At 36.1% G+C, this 23963-nt stretch overlaps 1 protein-coding gene across 3 annotated transcripts in view; it reads right to left on the reverse strand.

The window, feature by feature from the left end:
- ASCC3 (activating signal cointegrator 1 complex subunit 3) overlaps positions 1–23963 on the reverse strand; it is a 265663-nt gene that overhangs the window by 176365 nt on the left and 65335 nt on the right. For all 3 annotated transcript variants that reach the window (XM_054061495.1, XM_054061493.1, XM_054061496.1), the window contains 2 exons: positions 11970–12170; positions 11371–11511 (listed from right to left, as the gene is read on the reverse strand). In XM_054061495.1, coding sequence (XP_053917470.1) covers positions 11371–11511; positions 11970–12170 — 342 coding nt within the window. The remainder of the gene's footprint in view (positions 1–11370; positions 11512–11969; positions 12171–23963) is intronic.

A 23963-nucleotide genomic window follows, 5' to 3' on the forward strand; every position in this document is an offset into this window, starting at 1 on the left:
CCCCACTGCCTCTCCTCCCTTGCCTACTCCTTCTGAAAGCTTCATAAGGCATCTATTGCAGCACTCCAGTTGTGCAAGTCATCCCACCATGATGGCAACTATATCGTACTTTTCCTGCTGCACAACTGCTTCCACCTCCTCCTGTTTGTTGCCCACGCTGTGCGCATTGGTGCAGAGGCACTTCAGCTGGGCTGTTGGCCATGTCACCTTCTTAGAGGAACAGCCCTTAATTCCTTTGAGGTGTTTCACTGCTGTTTCCTTCTTGGATCCTATTACCCCAGTAGCCTCTGGCTCACCTCTGTAAGACTTCAACTGTGCTGCAGTGTACCTAGCATGTCTCAGACACACAGGCTGAGGTCCCTCACGACCATCCCTCCAACCTTGGCCTGTCACAGCTTGCTACAGGCAAGCCTAATATTACCCTCCCTCACACCCCAGTCTAGTTTAAAGCTCTGTCAATTATTCCCGCAAGCTTGTGATCAAAGACTTTTTCCCCTTTCATAAAGGTAAATCCCATCAGATGCCAGCAAGCTTGGTGCCATGTAGGCACTATTTTAATAGTCTTGCTTTCAGAACTAAAAACTAGTTTAGAACTATGCCTAGCATTTACATAAAAACAGTTTAAAAAGTAAGATATGTAGCAGTCTGTAGAGTCCTATCAAGCCGTACTATCTCAAAGAGATCCTGCATAATGTTTTCTTTTTTAAACATAATTTGCCCTGAAGATAGCATGGACAATGAAGCAGGGAGCAAGATTTTATTCTTCAGATTGTGAAGTCTTCTGAAATTAAGGAAATCCGTATAGAGATGACAGTATGAAATGGAGATAACTTTGGGATACAGAAATCATACTGTGTAAAAAGATTTTCATCTTTCTTGACTCAGCCACACACTTCAGCAATCATTCCTGCTCTAAACATTTTGGTATATTTCTCTCATTTGAAACGTATGGGTTTTTCCTCATTTAAAGGAAGAAAGACTCATTTTAAATAGTGCATAACTTTGAAAATTCAGATGAAAGGAAATTTTCTTTCAGCAAGCTTGTACTACTGAGAAGTATTCTGAAAGCTTTCTCAGAAAGGGAAAGGCATGTCCCTTCTTTCTTTTTCTCGCATTAGATTTTCACGTCCTCTTGATAAATTACATGTCCTGAACAAAAGAGGATATTCTGCTCCTGAAGCTATAAGTGTGCATAGAATTTAGCACTACTTTTCATTCTAGGCATACCGGAACAGGGAATACTAGCCAGGCTCAACTCTTCTTTTGAAATGAACAACTTGAAAAGAGGAGGGCTTTTCTGTATCTGTGAGATTTATAATCTCTGGATCATTTCTGATGGCCACTTCATGACAGTTTATCCCCTCAGACCAAAAAGGATTTGTAGATTTCATTGCATCAAATGCATCCACATTTTCTAGAGCAAAGAACTGCTCCACTCCTGGAAGAAAACAGGTTGGCATCTGAAGCCAGCAGTAATACAGGTGTTTTCAACAGCCACAAGAAAAACATTTAGCTGGAGATGAAGGCTACTACCAGAAGACTAACATCAGTGTAAGCCTCTACAGAGATGGGCAAAACATACCAGAGAAGTGAGAAAGAGATTCAGCAGAGATAAACCAATGAGAGACAAGAAAATAAAATAGCATTGTTATTGTGCTTCAAAGGCACTTTAGACTGCATATTCTGTGTAACTTTTCAGCGCAAGTACTTCATAGTTTTCATAAAATGCTATGGTTACACAAATGAGATAATTGACAAAGTCAATTAAAAAAAAAAGTGTTCTCCTACATTTGATTTCTGTTAAATTACAGGACAATACGATAGCCTGAGAATTGTTATTAAGGGAGAAGAGCTGTTAATATTATGAATTTAAAAAATTAATAATTCTTGGTCACCATACTGAAACATTTTTGCATAGCTATGGCCACGTGTATTATAAGATGACACCCCTACATTCAATAAAGTGAGAAAAACGTTACTATATTCTCTGTTTGATAGATACTTTGCTAATCAAGAATTTTGAAGGCTACTTTATATCAACATGGTTTAAAAACAAACATATTTGTGGACAATAAGATGGCAGGAGGAATAAGAAATGCAATACTTTTTCATTTTTTAATTTTACAATGTAATATAATGTCATAGGTTTTAGCATTAGACATGTAACCAAAAGGCCAACCCACTTGGAATTAATGCCATGCTGCAAAGCCCACAAAATCAGGCAGTCACTTCAATTGTTCTCTGGTTTGGGGGTAACTGAAATGTGAACTAGTAATTATTTTTGCCCATGCTTCATATTTCTTAAAGCATGTATCTGTTTGACTACACTTTTGCACATATAGATTCAACAGGCAGTTTCCAGTATCTAAGCTGGTAGCTTAGACCTTCACAAGCCAAGAGGTCTTTTTAGCACATTACTTAACAAAATTTCATAGTGGTAATGCTTAAGAGTGTTTCTTTATAACTGCTCCCTGAATGACCACCTCCACAGAACTCATTCCTATCAAAACCTATGAAATGGACAGACAGGATGTAAAGAAAATGTGTTAAAAGAGTACTGCTTACATGGATTTAAGCTATTTATCACAATTCAATCTATTTATATATTTTCAGAGTTAAATAGATCCAAAAGTCAAAAAGAAACCCTTAATGTTTAACATGATTTAGTGATAATTCTGTCATCACTGAGTTTCTTGCCAATTCCTGAGTGCAAAAAAAGCTCCCTTTGATTTTAAATAGTCTCATCCTTTCTGTCCTTCTCTTAATGTAAAGATGTTCTAATTTCTGCTTATGCATTAACATAAAAACGTAAGCTATTGGTGGATAATATTTATTTAAAAGAAATATGCAAATCAGTAACTACTATAGAGAATTCACTCTCATATACTCTTGTATACTCACTATACGCTTACGGTAAATTACTATATATGCATACTCAGCTTCTAACAGTGGGCTCTGCATATGTATGAAATAGAAAGCACATATATAGCAGAATACCATAGCACATAATGCACTAAAAATTAACAAAATTTATGGATTTACATTTCCATAGAAAATGAAAAGTAGCCAAAATGAAGTTCACTATATGCTTCTACCTAGAAGCCTCTCTTTACCTTATTAAAGTGCAGGAAATGAGAAATAGCGTATCAGAAAAAGAAAGCTGTAGATGAAACAGAAAGCACCTCAAGTTTATAGCCCTCTTTTGCTTCAAATAGTTTCAGACTTGATTAGTTTTTATATTGAGGATAAGAACTTAAGAAAAATGCATTATTCCATTTTATTAGTATCAGATTTGAATAGGGAATAAAGCCTTCATGGCTACACATCAGAGTCTATCAGCTGACAGAATCTATCAGAGTGATCATCCATATTACTCGAAGGTCCTGATGCCATTTGCTGTTCCGAGAACTACTTGCCCTACGCAGCTCTGACGCTTTTGTGGTCTCTGCTTCACTTCTCACTTCTGCCTTGCCATCACAAGTACAATTAATCAGCTAATCTTCGAGATGTCAAAATACATTCAGTCCTTCGGGCTATTTCCTCTCTTCAAGAAAAGCATTCTGTTCAGTAATCAGACAAATGTACTTGCCAGTGCAAATGCAGCTTACACGAATTATCTTTTCATTTGCAATACTGGTGTTTTCAAAAACACTATCAGTACTGTTGTAATACTCTTGCTATTTGATGAGAATTGCCCTTTGTTCTAAACTACTCTTATTTCCACTATAAATAGCTAGCTAAAGTTAAAAAGAAAAATATCTTGCTAATAAAAACTACAATAAGCTAACAAAACATTTCTCTTGGATTTAAAATACCAAAAGTAAAATTTCAATTAAAACAAATTAAAACTTTATTTTAAAAAAAATGCAAAGCTAAACCTAGCTGTGGTGGGTTGACCTTGGAAGCTGCCAGATGTCCACCCAGTCACTCTCTCACTTCCCTTCTTCAGCTGGACTGGGTGAGAAAATAAGACAGAAAAGCTCATGAGTCGAGATACAGATTGGGACGTCATTTACCAATTACTGTCACAGGCAAAACAGATTTGAAGAAAATTAATTTGATTTATTGCAATTGAAAAGTAGACTGCGACAGTGAGGAAACAAAGACAAAACCTCAAACAAACCCTCCTCACAGTCTCCCTTCTTCCCAGACTCAAGTTCACTGCTTTCTTTCTAACTTGTCTACCCCCCTGAGTATTGGAAATGAGGGTTGTAGTCGGTCCACGGCACTTCGGCTCTGCTGTTCCTTCCTCACACTTTTCCTCCTCTACAATGTGGGGTCTCTCCCACAGTATACCATCCTTCACAAACTGTGCCAACGTGGGTCTTTTCCATGGGCCAAGGTTCCTGCCAAGACAAACCTACTGCTGCGTGGAGTCCTCTCCACAGGCCATGGTTCCTGCCAGTTGCCTGCTCCTGCATGGGTTCTCCATGGGCCACAGATTCCTTTAGGGTACCACCTGTGTGGGGTCCTCCCAGGGCTGCAGTATGAATATTAGCTCCACCACGGTCTCTTCCATGGGCTGCTGGGGAATCTCTGCCCCATCCCCCTCCTCCCCTTCTTCAGCTCTGATCTTGGTGTCTGCAGTTTCTTGATGCCTGGCTGTTTCTCACGCTTTTTTTCCCTCGATCCTAACTCTCTCTGAAGTGCTGCACAGTGTTTTAGCTCTTTTTTAAATATGTTTTTGCAGAGGTGCTGTGGGCTTAGCTGAGGGGGTCAGCAATGGGTCCGCTGGAGTCAGCCGGAACCAGCAGTGTCCAGCACCTGCAGCCCTGCACTGCCAATGCCTTGGAACAGACACCCCAAACCCAAGCACAATGTGCTTATCAGCTGATGAAAAGTCATTTTGTTCAGTTATTGGAGTTCTTTTTCCCTTAATTGAGATCTCGGAAATCATTCACATTTTTTAACTGCACCACAAGTTAGGCACTTGGAAAATGAAAGTGGTATCACTTCTCAAATGTAAAGCTTTGAAGGATGGTTTCTTAGCAAAATGTTAAGATAGTTTTTATAGAAACTGTAAGCAACGTCAAGAGTCAACTCTAAAAGCAATGTGATTTTAGCTTACATAGAATAATGAGCAGAGAACAAATGCAACAGCCAGCTGCCCGTTTTCTAACTGACAATGCAGGTCAGGTTTAGCAGGACTTTCTTCACCACCAACTCCTTTCTTTTTTTCTTTTAAACTAAGATGCATGGATAAAAGTCTAATCTTTTACTCCATGCCTCTCTGTACTTCATTGGTGCGGAACACTACAGCAAACAAATTAAAGCTTTGAATTTGATTTATTTGAACATCCTGGAATTTTTTAGAGTTGTGAAATTACAAAAGTTTATGAAGAAGGCAGGTTTTTTTGTTTTGTTTTGTTTTGTTTTTTTTTAAAAAAAAAGACTGAATGCTACTCTAGGCTTCCAACTTCATATCTCTGTTAAGAAGAAATATTTAGAAGCACTTAAGGTTGAAAGCAAACTAAGGTCAGATACATCACTTGCTTCGGATATCCCTTTCTTTAACTGGACATGCAGTTAACTCTTACCAAACCCATGACAAAAAGAGACAGATATTTGGAAGGCTGCAGAAATATAAACATTTTAGAAACGACTGTTTCTGTGAAGGCTGGTTGGCCCACGCTGCGAGGTGCAGCCTTGCACAGTTCAGTAAATGTATGAATCTCTTTTTGTGGACCTTAGAGTAGTACAGTAAAAGACTAAAGAAAATTCAATAATGTATTTTAACTGAATAATTTTGCTTTCTGTATAATCAATTTCTTGATAAACAAGAAAAATAACAAACTGAAATACTTTCATCTATTAAAAAAATAAATCTACATTCCAAGACAGTAAAAAAAAAAGTATTCGATAGTTCAGAAGTGACAGAATCAGGACTATTCACAATACTAGTTTGAATCATTTTCCCATAATATTTATTTAAAAGACAATAAATTTCCTTCTCCTGCTCTCTGAATCCCCTTAACTCCAAGAATATGAGAAGGAAGGAACAGAGATATAGAGAGGTTTATAGATTGGGGAAATTAGCCTGCTTTCAAAATTTGACCATGTTCGTTTTCAACCACTGCATAAATTTAGCAACTCAGAAAGCACTGATAATCTCACCTTAACACCAAGACATGTCTGTAGCGAGCAAAGCTCCTGACAGTCTGGCAGTTTTCAAGGCAAAGCAAGAGATACAGGAATGATAAAACAAGTCTGGCTTATATATGCAGGTCTGAGGCACAAAACAAACGAAAAACATGATAGAAAATTTATCTCAACTTTAAAATGTCAGTCTCACTTAGATGTACTTATTTGAATTAGGACGCTAGCTGTTGACAAGGACTGTAGCATAACATCTAGTACAAAACTGATGAGGTACTAGTTTAAGGGTGAGGAATACTGACAGTAACTGAAGATGCATTAGAACAGTAAAATAGCTTTCCTTAAAAAGAAAATAAAATACCTTTAACAGCTTTAACAGATTTTTTAAGAATTATTTTTGAAGTTTATACAAGTGGAAGAAATTCTGATAAAATTTCATTGTGCTGGGCCAAGAACCTTAATGCTGCTTCATGTTATGTATGTATAAAATATTAAAGAGAAAGTATCTCCTACATGTTTTGTGATACAGAGTAACTTTAAAAGTTACTAATTGCTAAGGTTAGAAGGCACTTCTACAATTCCCCACAGGCTCTTCATACATTGAAGGCATCATTCTACACATCAGCTTGCAATACACTGTGCCCAGCAAAGGGCAGTGCCTTCAAACTCGGCAATTATGTTATAAACCTATACTGCTCCAATCCCAGTTGTATTCTCCAAAATTTTAAAATGTAACTATCACTATTATAGTTGCTGGAAACAACACCAACTGACTTGAAAGCCACCAAGTTGATTTTGTCTTATATAATTTTCGGAAGCATATAAAGCAAAGACTGAGTAGCCATGTGTATGCACATTCAAGATAAGTCCTTAAGGACAATCACCCAAATAATCCATTGCCTTCTAACAAAACACTTCATGTCATCTTGAATGCCACTCAGCAAAATATGCAATTTATTACTTATGAATATTTTCTGTTTAAACACTGACATACCAAAATCAACTCATCAAACAACACACTGCAGCTAAAGTATGTTTAATATCATTGTGGTTTAAGTGATAACTGAGAATCAGTTTCCTAGATAATAGTATGTCAGTATATAAACATGCCTACAACAGAGCTGACAGGAAAAAAAAAATCAACTGTAGGGAAACAGACTTCCTTAGATCGTTTTTTTAATGCTGAAAAGAAAGTGAAAAGTTAATATACCTTAATTTAGACAGTGAAAAAACTTTATACATGTTAAGAAAAATGCTCTACAAGAACCAGTATGATAGCTAGAGTTATTTATTTTTGTAACAAGTTTTTTTTCTTCTATTCCCAGATTCAGTGAAGCACTTATTTATGTACCATTATGCTCTTTTCTGTCTGAAACATTAGAACAACATGTTCAATATTTATGCTTAGACAAAAACATGAAGGGTAACTGTGTCTGACAGTTTTAACATGCATCATATATTTTGCAGTTAATATAAGTAATAGCTGTTGCTTTCACTGCGCAAGACGTGGGGAGCAGGTTAGACTGAAGAATCAACAAAGCAATTATTTTTTTTTTTCTTACTGGGAAAATTAGAAAATACTTTTTCAAAGCTTGGCTTCTGAAGTACTTGTTGGAACCACAGTACTGTTAATAAATAATCTAACAATTGTTGTATGGAACAACACAGAAGCAAAATCATCTAAAGGTATATCGTTATAAATAGCAGCAAGAAACATGGATGCCTTCTGGATGAATACAAATGAGAAAGCGGAAAGCATAAAGAAAAAGTTATTCCTGAAAAATTGTGCAACAGATATCTTTTAATGATAATATCTTTTTAAAACGTCTAAAATATTTTTATTCTACCATAAAAGGAATGAAGATTCAAATTACTTATTACTTTACCTTGGCTAGCATTTTAATCTTTTAAAAATATTTGTAGAAAAAGTATGTTAAGGGTGGGTTCCTGAGAAGTGACACAGCAAGCAGCAATTTGTCAGATAAAATAATTTTTCCTCATCCAAATAAGCATAACAGATGCATGTAATGACTTACAAAACACACATCTAAATACACACAGGCAAAGTATGAATGATGAAGCATGAAGGATGGAAAGGAATGAGGAAATTATCAAAACCGTCACTGAAGTGCTACTTCTAACTAACACTTGACAATCACCTCATTTTACATTTTTCATTGTGACTGATTTGATTCACCTGATGATGAAAATGAAGATGGTGAAAATGTAACTGCTCAGAAAATAGTCAGAAGACAACTGTCACAGAAGATATATAACAGGCCTTCAGTTTCCAGAAGAATCAGCTGAGCTTTTTTGAAACAGTGATCTAACTTGAAATTTGCTTCAGCTGATCATCCTACTCCGGCCTTTTATCTCCCACACTATAGTTACTATCCCTGTGTACTTAAATTGTGTGCGTGCATCCACCTGCTGTAACATTAATTCTTCCAGGAAAACTGTTTTACAGTTGAACACATGCACTTAATCTATTACAGCAGTAAAGGCTAAAAAGCAGGGTAATGATTGGCAAGGGAACTCTGAATCTATAAATAAGGCAGCAACGCACATCAGGCAGAGTATTCCTGTCTGAGAAATGCATACATTAGAGAGGCTGAAAAGTAAAATAAGGTTTTGAAGCAAGAATCAATTAATACAGGGTAAAAAGCAATAAAAGGAAAAAGGTTGGATGACGTGGTTTAAGTGCGTATTTGATGAAAGAAAGCTCATGATGTTTCTTAGGAAACTATATAAGCAAAGAGCAATAAGCAAGATCCAGCACAAGAAAGTGCTCTTTCCTTAGTTTATAGGAAGACTACATATCTTCAGTGCACTTCGAGAAGCAGCGATAAAACAAAAACTGCTAGGCTTCAGTGTCTCCAAGAATAGCAGCATCAATTACAGCAGTAACTCTTGGATTGCTGTTCTCTTTCCTCTGTATCTCTTACAATTCTGACTAATCATAAGGGGAGATTGACCTGCTACAACAAACAAAAGAAAACCAAAAACGAATATTTCTCAATCCTAGAATTTTTGGGCTTTATGCATTTGTGTTTTTAACCTTTCCAATTTTTTGAAGAGCAAGGAAGCAAAACTATTACCGATGCAAAAGGAAAACTGAAATTAACTAATGTTTTAATTACAGTTCCTTTGAAAATCTAAGAACTGAATTTTGGGTCACATATAACAATGGCTTCTAAATTTTCCTTTTCTAGAGACCATTGTTCTTCCACCTCCATTCCCCCAATAGTTTAAGAACTCCAAAAACACTACACTTCATATTAATGCTTCTGTCTATGAAGTACATACGGAGCAACAGAAATCCTAAAGCAGCACTTGAAGATGACTAAGTTTCAGATTAAAAAAATAAAAATCCAAGCAATGAGATGAATCCACAACAGCAAACAAAACCAACCTAAATCAGATCATTTGCCAAAAAAACCCAGGTCATTTGCTATTTTATACCCTTGCCATTTCTTCTTGATATTTATAAAAAAAATCTACTTTAGCCTCTTCCTGAAAAGAAAATGAAGAACTATTCTGCTAGAGGTATTTTGGACTAAGATAAGAAGGCATGATGAAGCAGTTAATCTTTCTACACCTGAATTACTATGTTGCTCTAAATTAATATTTTAGTTTTTTATTAACATTTCCCATTACTAGAGTAACTTTGTAAACCATTTCCATACATATCCCTTAATAATGCCTGAAATTAGAGGGTTTTTTTGTTCATTACTTTTTTACTGGATGTAAGCAGACTTTTAGCAATGAGGTGAGATTTTATGCAAACTAGGAGAGCAAGTGAAATTAGCACTTTTCCATTCCACATTCATCCTCCTCACCAAACTTCATAGTTACATTCAGAGCAGGTTTTTCCACTGTTACTTCAGTTCTGCCAGTGATTACACATGCTCTCTCTATTAAGATTCTGACCTACTTGATTATGTGCCCTAGCTGAAAAGTACTGTGAAAACAGGAAGCAATTTCAAATGATAATTTCATCTGTGTATATAATTTCAATTACTAAAAAGTCCCTATTGGAACATCTTTTATTTCGGAACCCCAAATTTAGGCAGACAATGTTGCAAAGTAATTCTGATACAACACCAATGATATTTTGCTGTTACTCATTGATATTGGTTTGTTATTTATCGGTTACCACAGCACTGTGAGTATATGCATCGATACAAATGCATATACATATTCTAATAAGAAAGACTGTCCTCCAGGGCTTCATACTAGATTACTGCAGTGGTACACATTATTAATAATTACATGTAGATATCCTTTCTTGTCATTTGAAGAGTTCTCTCTAGTCTTACCTTAAAAATGTAAAATACTGCAAAATATAACTAATCTGAATCAATAATTACTACAAGTTACATTTATAAATGTTCATACTGATAATTACAGCCCAGTCTTATTCTGCCACTTGGACATGGCAGGAGGAAGAAGAGCAATTATAAAGAACTCCATGTAAGAACAGAAGTGAAAGTATCTCATTATTTTAGAAAAAAGATGTTTCACTGACACAAACTGCATTTGCCTGAAATAAATATGATGAGATGTGTATACTGGATGATATAGAAAAATCTCCATCTATGTAATCCTATTTATGAGGCTAAAGAAGTAAATTTTAGTTATGTCTATGAGAGTTCAAATGTTTAACCTTGGGGTGCCTTACGCTCTTCCTGATTTGTCCTTATAAAGGAAAAGGAAGATCAGCCATTAACAGCAACCTACAGCTTTACAAACTTCTTTTTTCCCCCAAATAAAAAAACTTACTACTTTGGCATATTTGCAACAATGTTGTTATGGCATCTGAAATTTATTTAGAATTTACCATTTGCAGAACACAGCAACTGCAGACTTTTCAAAGATGGTTATTACCAAGGAGTGCCAAATTTGAAATTATTAAGATTAGGTTCTTGCAAACACATACATAAACCTTGGTTTATAATCCTGACAGGGTAGGGGTACAATCCACTAAGGTTCACAAGATGAAAATCAGGTAAGATTTTATAAGGAGGTTATATGGAAGTGGGGTGCCATAGTAATAAGACCAAATGGCACAAACTAAAGAGTTTAATGAGCCCACTGCTCAAGATACTTCAGATGTTTTAAATCACAGAAGAGGACCAATGTTATCACAGACACAGTAATAACATTTCAGCTGCATCATCAATACTCTTATGAGAACTTTTTAAAAAAGGCTAGTTTACTCATGAAGAGACAAGAATACATACCCAGAACAATATGTTAAAATATTAAACATACCTGTGTTCGCAGAATTTCACCTTTTGACAGTTGCATATCCCCAGTCAACTCTTTCACAGTAATGCCTAGTGGTTCCAAACGCTTGCTGAAGTAACTTGTCATTTCAGCTGCCAAAGCCTTCATAGGAGCAACATACACAATCTGCACCAAAAGGACACTCACTTGATAAATGTGCAAACCCCACAATGTCGTTTATTTCATGGCAACCATTACAAATCACAATTCACTGTGAAATATGATGCCAGGCACTTACAGTTAAAAATCTTAATAGTGATATATGAAAAGTAGTTATCTTTGTTGGATAAGCGTGCAGCTGTTTAAAGGACAATGGATTTTGTTTATAAAGCCTCATCACTTTCAAAATTGGTCTGCATCAAAGCTAAATGTGTTTTCATAGCTTTTTACGTGCATAATAAGATTTTCAGAACACAAATAGGAATAGCTTTAAGAGTAACAAAGTAAATCAAAACTAACCTTATCTTTGACATGGAAAATTGTAAAACCTTTGAAAACTTCCTGATTTCATATTCCATGTATAACATATAATGGGTTTTACCTTAGAAGTTAAAAAGCTCTTACTTGGTTCATTAAATTCCTACCTTAAACTCATCCTTTTTGATAACACCATGCTGGACATGCTGGCGAATTTCATGAAGGATTGTCAGCATAGCAATATTAGTCTTCCCAGCTCCAGTGGGGGCGCAGATTAACATGTTCTCATTTGTGTTGTAGGCAGTCTCAAAAACTATAGATTGGATTCGGTTTAGTCTTTTCATGCCTTTAAAAGCAAGTTGTCCAATCTGTTAAAACAAGCAACACACATATTTTATGGGCTTCATATACATATACACATACGTACGTGTGCAAACAAATTAATCATAAAAAAGAACATAGTAGCAAAACTTAGGATACCTGTTCAGATACATTTCAACAAAATATTTATTTATTTAATATTTATTAGTCCATACTTCATTTGGAGGATACCAGCCCTGCCCAACTTTAAAATATTGAATCCATAAGGAAACCAAATATAGTAGGATAACATCTCTTAAAATTAATCAAAATCTTCAGCCACGTGCTATTTCAGCACTGAATTTGTTTTTAATCAAGAGTGTGACCAAAAGTAACATACATTAAAACAATGACTAATTAATAATTAAACTGGTAAAACAGCAACAGTCAGAAGAACATACATCTTTAAGACGACAAACTACGACTATTTCAACTGGAGAAGAGGCAGCAATACACTTGCTGAAGAATTAGATGATTAAAAAATTATTTATGATTAATTTTGTGCAATAAAGTTAAGTTATGCAAACACACAAATTCACTAACGTTCTCTTTGTTTTCAAAGAAATCCCTATCTTGCAATTATTAATGTTCAGACCTTACTCCAACAATATTTACAACAAACTGCAGCCTCCAAAAGGAACATAAAAGTTGTATGTGTAGTCCCAAACAAACTTAGAGAATGTATCCAGAAATTAAATTATATAGCTAATATAGGCAATTATAGTTATTATAATTTAATGCATACATTATAGAGTAGAAATCATAAAAATATTTTTGTTCCTCTCAGTCTCTCTGAAAAATTAATTTTCACCAAGAAAGAACTGCTGTAGAAAGTCAGAGTTCCTGCATTTGAAGACTCTAAAACTTCTGCAGCTGAAGAACAGACCCTTAAGATAGAGTTAATTTTCTAATAAACTTGCTTTTTCATAGCCACTTTTCACAAACACTTAAAAGAGTGCAGAACACAGAATTCTTTGCTTTCTACAGCTTTAATTACCTGCATTGCTTCTACTAATAATTATGAAAAGTATCTTACTGTTATTTTTGACAATTATAATTTTTATTTTAATTGTAGGACAACCCAGAAGTACAAATTCACTGTAACTACCACTCCTGAAAGCACCTTCTGAAGATCTCCCTTTTCATTATCCTTGGTGTTTTAGTTAATTTACACTCATTTGCTGTGGTAATAGTCTCTCCAATACCAATAATACTCTTTCTAATTCTAAGCAAATTATTTGAACAGCACCCAATTTATTGCTACCTCAAGTAATGCAAGCTTAGTAATGAGAGCTTTATCACCTATTCAAATAAACTATTTTATGTAACTTTGTGACAAACAGCACTAGGTCTATCATTTTGATGCATCTTCATGGTGGTAGGCTTTTGTGAGAGGCTGATATGCAAATCGTAAATTTAGGTTAATATGCTATTTTCACAATACATGACAATACTCTATGCCTAAATATAGAGGAATGATAAACTTAACGACTGGCCAACTGTAGTTTTATACTAGACGATCTGAGATATTAATAACCAACATTTACTGATATCAAAGTCAATGAAAATGCTGTGCAATTAACACACTATATATTTAAAAAATATTCTTTTCAGTTTAGCACTACCTTTGTCTTAGTAAAGCTTTGAGGTTGAAAAATTCTTGTGCAACACTGAAAAAAAAAGAGTTCCATTCAAATAATAGATTGCATTTGTATTTACAGATTGACACACCTCAAATACATTCAAATATCTATTCTGAACTGTTAAGTGTCTTTGGTGAAGGAGGAAAACATGTATCTAATGCAAGTACTTCCAGCACTTTTTATCAGGTTCCTTCAGTTTTTTAAGTGGCTAAATTTCAGGATTACAACAGTTTTTGCTGTTAATGTTCTTTCACAGTTTATTTGGCTCGCAAGATTGCAAGGGAAAAGCTTATTTGTTTTACACCAAGTTTTGTATATATAGTGTTATTGGTGTATGGTCTTCAAAATTAATTCCAGCTTCATGAGTGAGACTATTATAAAGAGTTAATGGGTGTTTTGGAGACCTGCTGATTGCATTAGTGCTATCAGGGTTAAATCAGCTATTTTTATAGCCTCTTTAGTCCTTTCAGGTTTCTAATTTGCCTTCATTTTGAGATTTCTTGACAAGTCTTTGCAAATGGTTATATCTTTCTTTTTCCTACCCACTCCATTTAGTTGATTTTATAAGCTATTATAAACACCATAAATTTTACACTGATGAACACTGTTTATAGTGTATATAATGAAGGATCTATGGAGAGGAACTGACAACCACAATTGGTGACAACAGAACTGAACTAGCAAAACACTACATCGCACTGCACAATATGTATATTTAAAAAGAAGCAGATTTTAAACAAAAGCAAAACCACAGTTGTCTAAATGAAGTTTAGTGTAAGTATCTTCAGAAAAGAACAACAGGAATTGTTCACAGTCACAGGTTAGCTTTACACAAACAGGTCTCCCTACACACGTAGCTTTACACATACAAGTTATTATGTGATTGTTAATAACCTTAAATAAAATAATAAAATAAATAAAATAATAAGAAAAATAAATGCAGGCACTGACAAACCAATACACAATATTCACCATGACATTACACAGTCAATGCATAATAGTCTTTGAAAGGTAACTCTGCAGGAACATATTAAGTATAAAAAGCTATAAGAGAAAGGAATTCCAGTGAAAAACTGTATCTTAAGACTTCTTCAAATCAAGTTCTCATTTGGTTGAAAAACTATTACAGATTACCCTTCCTCAAAACTATAGAACCCTATGCACAGAAGCCCACGGTGAGAATGTACTAGAAGATTTGATTTTTTGTTATTTGCACAAACTACCTAGTGTGATAGCTGAAAACATTTTTTTCCTCCTCTAGCATACTAACAGCAGTCCAGACTTCTATAGACCAATTCTTTTTCAAATAAACCACTTAGATCCCTTCTTGCTTAAAGGAGTGGTAGCGAATGGATGGCAGAATCTGTTTTTTACTGAAGGTGAATGAGATGCAACATTCTTCAGCTTTCTGTTCCACAGATGATTATCCCTAGAGTTCTATGCAAATCAGAGGAAATTTAAGCAGAATAAAATCTGACTGCTAGTCTCAGCAAACACATTTTCATGCCTAAAGTAGTGCCATTTTTACATAAGCATGGATCTACATGAAAGACCACCGAGAAGCAACTCTTTCCACAATCCGGAAGGTGTAGCTCTGATATGAATTTATAAAACCTTTATTTTTACTTCAGTAAGCTCTCCAATTCTTTCCCAATGAATTTAATATTACAGCTAGTGTATTTATGAGTAAACGAGACTAGACCTAATGAAGATATTCCAAATCAGTCATTTTGTTAAGGAGATATTTGTGTGTTGGTGCTGTAACAGCAACTTAAAAATACGACAGAACTGTTAAAGTCATTGAAGTAATATTAATGAATGAGTCTATATGACTCAGTCCGCACGCAAGCTACAACTCAGAAACACAATTGCTTTAACAACACAGTAGTAACGGTGTTTGTTCCCCATAGCACAGGTCATCACCACATTACAGAGAGTTTTAGTCATGCAATTCATTAGCCAGACCTTGTAATTCTGCAGTTTAATATGACACAGCAGAAAATTTTATCCCCAGGCATGCCTCTGAAACCTGCTATGGTCTATAGCACCTTCCCTCAACCAGAACAAAAGGGTGCTAACTACAAATTCCATTAAAAGCTGAGATCATCTTTCACTCTCCCTATCATTTTATGCATTAACAATAGTTGACAGAAACAGCTTGTCAGATGCAATTAACCTCACTAACACAAGCTTCCACTTCATAGCCTAATGTGGACTTAAGTCAGCTTCAACGTACAATGCCAGCATTTTAGTAGCAGCTTCTAAATTCAGTATTGGTGTGCACAGACATAGAATCATAGAATAGTTTTAGTTGGAAGGGATCATAGAATCATAGAATAGTTTGTGTTGGAAGGGACCTTAAAGATCATCTAATTCCAACCCCACTGACATGGACAGGGACACCTCCCACTAGATCAGGCTGCCCAAGGCCCCATCCAGCCTGGCCTTGAACACCTTCAGGGATGGGACACCCAAAACTTCCCTGGGCAGCCTATGCCAGTGCCTCACCACTACTCATAGTGAAGATTTGCCTCATTATAACTAGTCTAAATCTGCCCCTCTCCAGTTTATGCCATTGCCCCTAGTCCTATCATTACAAGCCTTTGTAAACAGTCCCTCCCCAGCTTTCTTGTGGCCTCCTCAGGTACTAGGAGGTCACTATAACATCTCCTCAGAGCCTTCTCTTCTCCAGGCTGAATAGGCCCAACTGTCTCAGGTTGTCCTCATAGCAGAGGTGCTCCAGCCCTCTGATCATCTTTGTAGCCCCCTTCTAGACCCATTCACTATGAGCGCACATTTCCAGCTCATATCGAGCTTCTCATCAACCAGCACCCTCAAGTCCTTCTCTGCAGGGCTGCTCTCAACCACATCATCCCCCCTCCTGTATTGAAATTGAGGATTGCCCCGACCCAGGTGTAGGACCTTACACTTGGCCTTGTTGAACCTCATGAGGTTCTCACAGGCCCACTTCTCCAGTTTCTCCAGGTCTCTCTGGATGACATCCCGTCCTTCTGGTGTGGCAACTGCACCACTCAGCTTGGTGTCAGCTTCAGAGTTGCTGAGGGTGCACTTGATCTCACTGTCTATGTCACGGATGAATATATTAAACAGCACTGGTCCCAGTATGGCCCCCTGAGGGCCATTAACTGTTTTAATTCTTAGCAATTTATCTAGAAAACATATCTGGGTGTTATCTCACTTAGAATTATCACATTTTATAGATTTATCTACATGTCATTCTTCTTATATTCCTCAAAGACATTTTGTCTTGTCTACCTTAATTTTTCCAGTTTTCATGTAATACCAGATGAATTTTCTCATCGTCTCAAAAAAAAATGTTAGTCATCTGCCCTAATTTCCATAGCATAAAACTATCTAAAATAAATGTTCTACCATAGCGATTACTTTTGTCATATTATAACAACTATTACTACCCATTTATCATAAATATAATCCATTGCACTCATAAATCAAGTTTACATTTTCAGTATTTTCCCTACTAATTGGCTTAATTTTAATGTAGATATATTTTAATCAAAGGATCCTATATATTTTAGATGCAACGAATCTTATTCTGCAGTCAGTTGTTCTATTGCAGTTTCTGTTAAAAAGAAAATTGATTTAACTGGTAATAGCATGACTAATCCATGCTGTTTCACAGGGAACCCATAAACCTAAGGAAATTAATTCAGGTGTCCCTTCTCCTGGCATCTAAATAAATTTTAGGTCATCTTTCCCCACTGCTGCACTTTGGAATGTTGTTGGTTAAAACATATATCTATAAATACACACTAATACACACACACAGTGTCCCTTGCTTTTTAATTATGCGTGCATACACTTAAGAGCACTTTTGAACCAGTGTAAATGCTATTCTGCTACTGAAGATATGCTCACAAATAAATATGGATGTTATGCATGGGGACTTCCATAGCTTCGCTCTCCTGATGACACTTTTCATATTCTGCTACTTCCACGCAAGTGGCGGCTCATGAGATTTCAGAACAATAATAAATGAACAAAAATATAACTACATAAATACCTTAATGATCACATTATTTTGATATTAACTTAAAGTACTGTTTGAGAATATAACTTCTTACCTGTCCTAAAGACTGAAATATTGTCTTTGAAAGCACATATATACATTTTAAGCATAGGCTCATAACACATAGAAGAAAAACTGCATGATGTTTGGATCTGCTCCATTTAGCACCAAATCATATCAGAGAGATTTCATTGACTCAGGGGGACAATTTTTGTAAGAACAAGTTGCATACACAAAGATGTGAAAATTATAGAAGCATACCAAATAGAGCTCAGGATTGGCTTTGGGCCATAATCAGCATTACAGTTTCTTCAAGTAAGTAAAAATTATGTCTCATCCAAAGCATAGTACCTGAAGAGTTACATGCTCTAAAGGAAGCTTGGAGTAAAACGCATTACATAGATGCAAGTAGCAAAAGGCACCAGAGAAGCAGGAGCTGCTTTCAAAGCTCTGTGTGCTACAGGTGACTAGACTAGAAATAAAAGCAATCCTTACATGGTATGGCTATCTATGTCACTATTAGCGACAGTCAGAGAATCGTTTTGTTTGGAGATCACCTAGTCCAGCCTCCCTACTCAAAGCAGGATCACCTACATCATGTGGCCCAGGACTGTGTAGTTGGGTTTTAAATATCTCCAAGGATAGGCTCCACAATCTTTCTGGGCAAAGCTACCAAAGTCTGAACACATACTTTCCTATGTTCTGATGAAATACCATGTCTTTTAATTTGTGCCCAGTGCTGGGCACCACTGAGGACTTTGGCTCCCTCTTTGTTAATCATTCTTGCAGCAGGTATTTGCATACATTTGTAGGATTTCCCACCCCACAAGCTCCTCTGGCGCTCTCAGCCTCTCCTCACATGAAAGGTGCTCCAGCCCCTTAATTAGAGTAAGAAGTCAGAAGAAATTCCTAGAAATGACAGACAATGAACCATAAGGGTAAAAGAACACTGACATTCTACAGAACAGAGAATCACAGCCCATTAGATTTTCCTGAATATCTTTTCAATTAGAATTAAATATCATCTTTCTGAAAGCTATGAAGTCTTAATTTTTAAAATTTTCAATTCACTGGTTAATGCAATAGGTTTTTTAAGTAGCAATGGCCACTAGAAACCAGGGAAATTGTCATACTTTCAAATTATATTAGTGTCATTAAACTCAAAACAAACACTGCAAAATTTTCCTAGATTCTGACAGAGCATTCACAAGAACAAACAAGTATCCTGAGGAAAAAAAAATAATAAGCATATGCCTTCACTGTATATGAAACTTACCTCTGCTTTAAGTTATCATAGCACAGAAACTATGAAAATTATTATGTTTTACTTTATTCAGAACGCTGCTTTTAAATCCCGATTGAACATTTCACTTCCAGACTTTCAGACTTCATGTTTGCCAAGATACTGAAATGGATATTTTCCAGACAGTTATTCAGTTCCCAGAAACATGAAAATTTTGGACAACTCATAACAGTGAGTGCTCTTCAACAAACAGACTTCCATTAGAGAATAACCATCCAGAGGAATTCTAGAACAGTTCCATTAAAAAACAAATTGCAGCAAAACCTAGTAGTATATTCGTCTCCTACTATGGCAACACAGGCACTCCTTGAAAAAAACAGTTAATTGAAAAAAAATTATTAAAGAATACGCCCCCAACACCTGTGCTTTTTTTGGTGGGTTTCTTTGTGGTTTTTTTTTTCAAACGATCAGTCCTACCACCTGCTCTAGTAGAGGAAAAGGACAGATCTATGCTAAAGCAGAAGTTTTTAGGGTAAATATTTCACTACATATATGATGGCTAAGAGCTAACATGCCTGAAGTAATTACAATAAAAATCCTTTGAAGTCTATGGTACATTGCCACCAACATTATCTAAACTATTCTTTTGACAAGCTAAGCTACACAAAACAAATGCACTAGTCATAGCTTTTCTATACATTTCTGAAGTTTTTAACCACTTATTGTTGTATTAAAAAAACAGCATTGAGCAATACTCTTTAGTTCAATGTATAGATTAAACCCAAAGACTTCTGCATATATAGACAGGAAATAATGGGAAAGCACTGTAGCTCCAAGGCTTTCACTGCTCTGAGTTAGAACACTGAAACAGCTTGGGGAATTTCCTCCCCTCACTGAGAGAACTGTTGTGTTCCTTAGCCTACTTATAATATGACAAAAGATTATAGACAGAATGATTACCCCTTCTGTGATTTGATTTGAAGAAATGAATAACAAAGTGTTTCAGAAAGATTTTTCCATAGAAACAATTATTTCTACAGCAAATATAAATAAATTTTGACATCCAAACAGACACAAAGGCGAGATTCTGATTTCAGTAACACTACTGTTAAATCAAAAGTATCTGATGTCAAGAGAATTATTCCAGATTGCAGCAACGAAATGGAGATAAGAACACGGCTTCCTCTTAGAGCTCTCTGATGTCATTTGTGAATTACACACAAAAATTACCTTGAAGTAATGCAGCTACTAGGAAAATAGGAAGAGGAAAATTGGTGATGCTTGTGTCATTTCCTAATAAGATCAGAAGCTAAAATTTTATGAAGACAGAAGAATTTGAGTCAAATTTGCTCACATTTAATCAATATTAACAGTATCATGGAAAGAAGGTTTATTTCCTTTAAAATAAAAAAATAACTTAATGCTATACAAATTTAAGTGTGTGGAAGAGTGTAACACACAAATCTCTACAACTTCTAAAACATTTAAAATGTTGTTACCCTTAACAGCAAAGTTCCTCCTGAACTGCTATGTATTGACACCTACACTACCATGATCCCCATGACTTTTCTAGATGGAGCAAAGAGGAAACCGATGTTTATATAATGAAACCTCATGAGGTTCAACAAGGCCAAGTGTAAGGTCCTGCACCTGGGTTGGGGCAATCCCTTTTTTCAGTACACGATGGGAGATGACGTGCTTGAGAGCGGTCCTGCAGAGAAGGACTTGGGGGTGCTGGTCGATGAGAAGCTCGACACGAGCCGGCAATGTGCGCTCACAGCCCAGAAGGCCAACTGTATGCTGGGCTGCATCAAAAGAAGCGTGGCCAGCAGGCTGAGAGAGGTGATTCTGCCCCTCTATTCCTCTCTTATGAGACCTCATCTGGAATACTGTGTCCAGTTCTGGAATCCTCAATGTAAGAAGGACATGAAGCTGTTGGAACAGGCCCAGAGGAGGGTGACAAAGATGACTGGAAGGCTGGAGCACCTTCCCTATGAGGACTGGCTGAGAGAGTTGGGCTTGTTCAGCCCGGAGAAGAGAAGGCTCAAAGGAGATCTTATAGCGACCTTTCGGTACCTGATGGGGCTCCAGGAAAGCTGGAGAGGGGCTATTTGTAAAGGCTTGTGGGAATAGGACCAGGGGGAACAGGTATAAACTGGAGAGGGGCAGATTTAGACTAGACATTAGGAAGAATTTCTTCACCATGAGAGTGGTGAGACACTGGAACAGGTTGCCCAGGGAAGCTGTGGCTGCCCCATCCCTGGAGGTGTTCAAGGCCAGGTTGGATGGGGCTTTGAGCAGCCTGATCTAGTGGGATGTCCCTGCCCATGTCAGGGAGATTGGAACTAGATGATCTTTAAGGTTCCTTCCAACCCAAACTATACTATGGTACAATGATATGCCACAGCCTATTCTACATGTTTTTTTTTTTTCAATTCAGAGAAGACCCTCACAATTTCTTACACTTGTTTACAACTAAAGCAGACTCCTAGCTCCATTGCTGGCATATCGCTCCCTTAATTTATTCCCCTAGGAAAACACAGTGTGCCTCTTTAAAAGGAAAGAGAAACAAAAATCACTGTTAGAGGCACACTGTCTCAAAAGTAACTGTAATCAAACAGTTAATACAGAAAACGTTTTTCTAGTTGTGCAAGAATATAGACACTGCAAGACAAAGGGAGAAACCCAACAAACAATAAGGAAAGATAACGAAGGCATTGTGGAAGGGGTGATGTAAGTTCTGGCCACCGGTGAGGAAAAAAGTTACTCTACGAACACACAATACAAAACCCAAAGCCCTTTAAGCAAACAATATAAAATGGTTTCAGCTAACTTTTTGCAAATAAAGACATTATTCTATTATATGAAAGCACAAATAAACTACTTCGTCAAAGCTAAATTCTTGCATGGATCACTGTTTCTGAACTATTTGGCAGAATTTTGAAACAACTGCATCATATCAAGAGAGATCTAATTTATTCTTTTCCCTTCATATTCTTGTTGCAGTTTTGAAAGAATATATCACTACTAACATTAAAGAAAAAAAAAAAGAAATTCTAAGTAGTAAGTTGTGTTGATGAGGGTATTCACCTCAAAAAAAGGGGTACTGCAACTGTAAATAGCCTAGAGAGAAAACTGAAAAATCTAGTAGGGATGGAGAGTATTGACCGATAACAGCAGATAGCTTTTGGCCAAACCTGAAAAAATGGTCACAACAAAGAAGAGACAGACATCTGAGAAAAGGGACCAAAGTCCAGGTCCTCCCACACCACAGTGACTTCTGTGAATGACTGAGGCACGGGTCAGGATATAAAGACACAAAAGTTTCTAACGGACTGCACCTGGGCATTTCCTGTCAGCAATTCTCTTCATTTTGATTAATGGAAAATTAAGACACTGAGAACTACAGAATCACAAAAGCTGAAAAGCTGATCAGGAAGACAGTTCTTGCTTTGCAAACAACACTACAGATTTAACAGTTTATACTTGAACTTTGGAAAGGATACATGTTGCAGATTACAATAGGACCAGACTTTTTGTTTGGCTGCTATAGTAGCTACTGATATGCAAACTGGTCTTTTTTCTGATACAGGCAAATTACAGATGCAAAACTTGAGAGAAGTATTCTTTATTCTTACTTAACTTAAAGATACATTTGACAACAAGCCAAAAAGTCTCCATCTAAGGAATATGCATGGCAGGGAGACAGTCTCATGCTTTGAGGTCCAGAAGGACAAATGTCCACAGGTGTCAAAAGCAGAGAGCGAAGGAATCAGGAAAACAGGAAATTAACTCCTGTGTAGCTCCAGATAACTCAGAAAAAAATCTCATTCTTTTCAAATTCAGAGAACAAAAGCAGAGCAGGAGGAATACTGGCACAGAAGTTTCATTCATTATACTATGTTCAACAGTAATTCTTATAAATGGCTAAATAAAATCTTATATTTTGTTTCCTGCAAATGAAAAGTTCCTATTTCTCTTGTCCAGATTTATTTTCAGCATGCTACAAAGGAAATAAATTGTTTCTAATTTGAACATTGTTATTATTATTATACAAAGCACATCTATTTATTCATATGGAAAGAAGAAAAACTCCACTCTTATTTGATGTGTTCAGATCCAATATTCTAACTGAAAGATCAAGTAGTAGGATAATTCCAATTTTCCAATTAGAATTCAGAAAAAGTATTTTGTTAGAATAGGACACAAAACACAGAAGTCCTCCTACTTTAAAGGACTTTACACTATTTGTTGTTCCCTGTTGTTCTACAGACTCAAACAATGACTACTCTTTGAAAATTTTAAAACTTCCAATATATGAACAGTTACCAAGTGATTTTTAACTTAACGGAAATTGCAAGTCTGAGATGAATAGTCTGTCAGATATAAAGTCAATCTTTTAATCATGTAGCTCCTCTATCCTAAAAAGTTTTAAAAACATTTAAAACTATTTGGTGATTTCTAACTGAATCCCTCAATGGACAAGCTCAGTTGCCTTTCTGTTACTGAGGACCTTGGACATCCTTAACCTAGGTAAGAGATTTTTACCTCAAGGACACTACTGAAACTTGTGCTAGTTAAAGACAGACATTAAAATCAGACAAACTATAATTTGTCTAAAATATTTTCAGTGCAATGTAATCTTTTAGATGTTAAAGCATATCAGACTCAGCATACATTTCCTTCATCTTCAAAAACTGTCACTTTGAGATTACATTTCTTGAAAACGAAGAACAATTTTTGTCTTGAATACAATTTTAATTAGAATTTAAAATACTGTCATGTATTTCTCTTTAAATCGAAGACCAATTACTCCCAAGAATGAAAGCTTGCCTTCAGGTATGCTATCAAAGTAAAGCAGACTACT

The sequence above is a fragment of the Cuculus canorus genome, chromosome 3 (genome assembly GCF_017976375.1).
Source record: "Cuculus canorus isolate bCucCan1 chromosome 3, bCucCan1.pri, whole genome shotgun sequence".
Lineage (NCBI taxonomy): Eukaryota > Metazoa > Chordata > Aves > Cuculiformes > Cuculidae > Cuculus > Cuculus canorus.